The sequence below is a fragment of the Phacochoerus africanus genome, chromosome 10, assembly GCF_016906955.1.
Source record: "Phacochoerus africanus isolate WHEZ1 chromosome 10, ROS_Pafr_v1, whole genome shotgun sequence".
NCBI lineage: Eukaryota > Metazoa > Chordata > Mammalia > Artiodactyla > Suidae > Phacochoerus > Phacochoerus africanus.
In genome coordinates, this window is record NC_062553.1 from 46,625,274 (window position 1) to 46,630,714 (window position 5,441).

At 36.1% G+C, this 5,441-nt stretch overlaps 1 protein-coding gene across 1 annotated transcript; it reads right to left on the reverse strand.

Moving 5' to 3' along the window:
* Window positions 1–331: 331 nt before the first annotated feature.
* LOC125137409 (cytochrome b-c1 complex subunit Rieske, mitochondrial-like) lies at window positions 332–5,069 on the reverse strand. Its single transcript, XM_047798110.1, has 3 exons — window positions 4,985–5,069; window positions 2,181–2,282; window positions 332–1,159 (listed from the first exon to the last, which is right to left on the reverse strand). Exons 1-3 carry the CDS (start codon window positions 5,067–5,069, stop codon window positions 339–341), a joined length of 1,008 nt encoding a protein of 335 aa, XP_047654066.1. The 3' UTR covers window positions 332–338.
* Between the last annotated feature and the right edge of the window lie 372 nt (window positions 5,070–5,441).

The window sequence follows — 5,441 nt, forward strand, 5'->3', positions numbered from 1 at the left end:
AAGTTTTACTTTTTTTTCCATTTCAATCTTTCAGTTTCAAAAACTTCTATTGCTTAGTCTTCAAGTTAATCTTATTTTTTCCTTCGTCAATGTCCAAACTTCTGTTGAGTCTATCTAGTAAATTTTTTTTTGAGCATAACAATGTTTAAGAGTGGCTTTATTAGGTGACTGCTTGAAAGTGTGCAACATATTCAATTTACTTCACATGTTTGCAAATACATTATCAGCAATTCTTAAATATTTCAAGTCAACTAACTCTAAGAACAGAAGGTTTGTTCTCAAATAACTCTTCTGTGGTGAGACAAAGACTGAAAGAATCCTATGACGAGTCCAGGTCTCTAACCAACAATTACTAAATCATCACTGGTGAACTCATATGTGGGTACTTCAAGGTTGAGAGGTGCAGGCCCCTTCCTGATCCTGCCAGATGCATCATAGTATGACCCATGGCAGGGGCAGTAATAACCACCAAAATCTCCTGCATTTGCAATGGGCACACAACCAAGATGAGTACAAACACCTATCAAGAAAACCCATTCAGGTTTCTTAACTCGTTCTAAATCATGCTGTGGGTCCCTCAACTGGGACACTTCAACTGCAGCCTCCTGATCAATTTCCCTCTTGGTTCTGTGATGCACAAACAGAGATTTGCCTCTCCATTTGAAAGCCATGTTCTTGCCCTCTGGAATATCAGATAACTTGATTTCAATTTTTGACATGGCCAACACATCAGCAGAAGCACTCATGCTGGAAACAAACTGGGAGACGACATTCTTGGCAGCATATGCAACACCCACAGTAGTTGTTGCAGTTATTAAATAGGAGAAACCTTTTCTAGCATCACTGCTCTCTTTTGAGGACTTTGTACTATCTAACACTTCAGCGCGACGACAGTCAGAGAAGTCAGGCACTCTGATATCTGTGTGCGAATAACGAACAGAAGCAGGAACATTGAGGCCTACGGAGGCAACCAAAGGCCCGACCGCGGCCTGGCCACTCAGCGACTCTCTGCACAGGAAGGACCTCTTTGCGTCTAGCACTGGTGACTCCGGGGTGGCGGGCAGCGCGGCCTGCACCAGAGGCCGCAGCGCACCCGCCACCCCGCGAGAAGTGGCCGACAACACCGGCGCAAAAGGGCCGGAGCAGGCACCTAAATTTTGAATTCATACATTTTTTATTATTTGTAGAATTTGCATTTGGCTCTTTTTCATTATATCTCTATCTCTGGTGACATCCCTCATTTTTTGTCCATTATGTACATCTTTTCCTTCAAATTATTTATAGATTTTATAATAGATTTTTCAACATCCTTATCATTTTTGGGTTTGTTTCTATCAACTGTATTTTTCATTTAATTATAGATCACACTTTCTTGCTTCTTTGTATGTCTGTTATTTTTCACTATACGATGGATTTGTGGATGCAACTTTACTGAGAGGTTGTTTTTTTCCAATTAGAGAATATTGAGTTTTACTCCAGCAGTTAATGTATTTACTAATAACTTTTTAATGATTTTTATATAAAATCTGAAAAAATGTACATATATTATTCAATCATAAAAAGAAGTCAGGATCAAAGGATAATTATTTTGAAAAGCTCAAGAAAAAGATATAATAATTGATTTTCATTTTTATTCAAATGATTGTCTTCATTGTGCTATATATTGCTTTTTATCTGTTGAAAATAAGTTGCTTATTTTGTTTTGTAATGAAATCATACAGGGAAGGACAACCTTTATATATAATGAAAGTGAATTTTGATTTAACTAGTGAGACATGTACTCAAACTATAAATTTTTTATCAGAACAAAATGGTCTTATAGTTATGAATTTAAAAAAAAGTTTGTAAGCTTTGTAAGGACAAGTCTGAATTAGTTTTCTTCCCTAAGACTAAACTGTCCTACTCATAAGATATGGTCTTTCTGGGAGCTCATTTGAATAACTGAAATATTCCCCAATCTCTCTCAATTCTGGCTGGTATTTTCTAGCCCTGTTTGAATTAAGAATTCTCTATTCAGCTCAGACCCCTCTGAAGAGTATTTGTCTGGTTTTAGGTTTTTTTCTTCTTCTTTCTAGACCACATAGAATCTCTCTCTCCATGTATACAGCTTAGTATTTGACCAAAGACTCAAGGAAACACCTTTTTAGGTTTCTGGGCTTTTTCTTACAGAACCAACTCACCTTTGGCAACTTGCCCCATAAATGCAGACACCTCAAGAACTGATCTCTGCTTCTGCTTCCCAGAAAGTCTGCTGCTGTCTGTTTGGACTTCACTTCCAAATGCTAAGTTTTGAAAAATGCTCCAGACAAAAAGCTGGGGTGATTATGCAGCACACCCTCTTACATTTTCTTCTCTCAAGGATCGTATTTGTCCATTTCTAACACATTAACAGAGTTGTCTCATAAACATTATCAAGTTTTAGTGTTGCTGACTGTGGAAGGATAAATATAATTCTTTACTTGGTAATAGCACATTTCCAATGGACTTATAAATAATACAATTCCTTTATCTCACATCCAGCAGTGTGTCCCAGACCTGTCACCCACTTGAGTGAAAAAAAAAAAAAATTCCACTTTCCATTGTATTCTATCCACTCACATCCAATTTACTTTGTTCTATTTTTAAAAAAAACAGACTGAAAGTAAAAAGGATATATAGGGTGGGCACATAAAGATTCTGCAGTGCATTATCTTCCCAGGACAAAACCACATGAAATAAACACAAAACAGAGATTCCTGATACTGTCTTTAGTTGTGTCACTTCCCAAAACTGTCAATTCATCAGTGTCTGAGGTCCACCAGTGCAGAGAATGGGGAGGGGAGCTCCCCAGAGAAAAGTGTGCTGATTTACTGGAAAGCTACAATTTGTGTTCATCTCTAATCCCCATGTCCCTTCCCTCTGCAAGTGCCTTCTTTTGTCTCATTTACACTACACTACCTCTCCTGTTCCACAGAGACAAGGTTCTGCTCAACACTCTGCCTCCATGTGCCCGGCCAACAATGAACACAATGATAAACTCTAACTTACAATTATTCTAGAAGAAAACAATGTGCCACTGAGATAATGGGGGAGTAATGACATTCCAGAACTTACATTGGGTGTTACTCTTTGATCTAACCTGCCATTCTAGTTAGCCTGCCTTAGGTTACATATTTATGTGTGACTGTAATGTAGTTGCCCTACAGGATTGATGGAAGAACGAAGGAGAAAAAATTGGAAGAGAAAAAGCAAGCTTTATAAAATAGTCCTAAGACCAGTGATTCTGTTAACTTCATATTTCTTTTTGATCACCCAGTGGTGCAACATGTATTTCTTCTGTTTTGTACCCGCAATTCATCTTATGGTGGGTGACGAGATGAGTGGAAGTGGCTTTGATTTATTCCTTCCCTGCTCGCCATCTCACTATGTATTTATTTAGCTGCCAGTTGAAGTTTTCAGTTACACTTTCAAAACCTTCAATAAAAATTCAGACTGGCTAGAAATAGCTTGAAGGATATAGAAAATGTGACTAAAGTAAATTATTTTCAGTAAATAATTGCTTTAGTCGTAGAGACTAGGGTTTTAAACTAGGACAATCTGGTAAATAACATATTTAGTTACTGTCGGTCTGATATTTCAAAATGTCAATGAAATTAATAAGGCATAACCATGGTGGTTAACAAGTATACATCTGTTTATTATGATATAATGATATGATACATAAAAAGGTCCTAAGTTCCTGCATTTTCTTTTATTGTATTTATATTGTACACATCGTATCTCTTTACTTTATTCTATCCCTTTTTCTTTGTTCTGCACAATCTCACTGACTTTTCTGATTCTTTGAATACATGTCACACTGGCCATCTTGCTTTTCTTTCTATTGAGATATATTTTCTCATATGTCCCATAGTAATTTCCTCCTCATCTTCAAAGTGTCAATTCAAAATATTTACTTGCAAAATCTGAAATATAACACAAAAGAGCCTATCTACAAAGCAGAAACAGACTCACAGACATAGAGAACAGACTTATGGTTGACAAGGGGGGGGGAGGAAGTGGAATGTTCAGAGAGTTGGGTTTTGGTAGATTCAAACTATTTAGAATGGATAAGTAATGAGGTCTTACTCTACAGCACAGGGAAGCTAATATAAGAAAATGTGTATATATGTTTAACTGGGTTGATATGCTCTACAGCAGAAATTGACAAAACACTGTAAATCAACTATACTCTAATAAAAAAAAGTGAAAAGTAAAAAAGGGAAAAAAAATACTGGATTGTAGAATTATTCCCTGATTTCCCAACCAAGAATAGGGTCTATTTTCAGTTGTGGTGTCTTCTCATAGGAGACTATATTGAGTTTCCTATACTTTTTCAATGCTCATCTTTTTAAATATATTGAAAGCTTTATTTATCTCATTTGTTTTCATAGACCTAGGTTCCACCACTTTGTCCTGTATGCATCAGGCTCTCAGTAAATATATGGTGAATAAATGAATTAATTTTAGGATTATTTTGAAATAATAATTCCATAATTTCTTAAAAAGAATCACTTTTTACAAGTGACTGTATACACATACACACAAAGGAAACCATTTTCCATAGGCTCTAAAATGCCCTGTGCTGAGCAAGAAGCCACTGACCTGCTCATCTATTGTTGGCTGACAATAATACTTAGGAGATGAAAAAGGCATCTGAATATAACCAAGCAACTCACTAAAATGTGAGAAGTTTATTTAATCACCTGTATTCTTGTTCACATAATATTAGGAACGAATTGGGCTTTTTTCCTCTGCATTCACTTTTGATGTATTGACTGGATTGTTCAGAAGATTCAGCAAGAGTTATTAATTTCATTGCAAGTATGTATTTAATTAAAACCAAACCAGAGATCATGGCCTCCACAGTGATAGAAGTTTTCAATTTAATATAGTGAAAACTTTTCATTCTCTGATGCTAATTCACGTCTTTGGTTTATGAAAGCAAAACTCTGAGAGGACTTACAATCATGTCCTCCACATGTTTTGTAATATGTATTAATATTACACTGGGAATTCTCCAGGAACCAGATCTTGGTTACTATCCCCATGCTAACAGATGTAAGGCAGTGGGTAACAGAAGTAAAAAAAAATTAAATGGATCTTGACTTATAATTTTGATTATTATACTACTCATCTGGGGATATTTCACCATGATTTTCATCACAATATATTTCCACTTTTGTGCTCCTTGACTTTTACTCAATTTCCTTCTCCAGGACTGTGCATTGAGTCTAAGACAAAAACTGTGTGGTCCACCCAGATTCCCTAGGAATGCCTCCAGTAAGATTCAGATGGTTATAATTTTCAAGTATAAATAGTCCCCCCCAAGATCTTTCATTAGAATTTTTTATTAATTATTCACTGTGAGCAGGATAATTTGGATTAAATATTTCCTGAACATACCTGAGAAATGTTAACTG

Excerpts from the sequence above, each read along its gene's own strand:
- LOC125137409 (XM_047798110.1), bottom strand. The coding sequence starts at position 5,069 with ATGGGGATAGTAACCAAGATCTGGTTCCTGGAGAATTCCCAGTGTAAT. Across the intron at positions 2,283-4,984 it reads AACATGTGGAGGACATGATT|CATTTGGAAGTGAAGTCCAA; the intron begins GTAAGTCCTCTC and ends TTCAAAACTTAG. Across the intron at positions 1,160-2,180 it reads TATGGGGCAAGTTGCCAAAG|AAAATTTAGGTGCCTGCTCC; the intron begins GTGAGTTGGTTC and ends ATGTATGAATTC.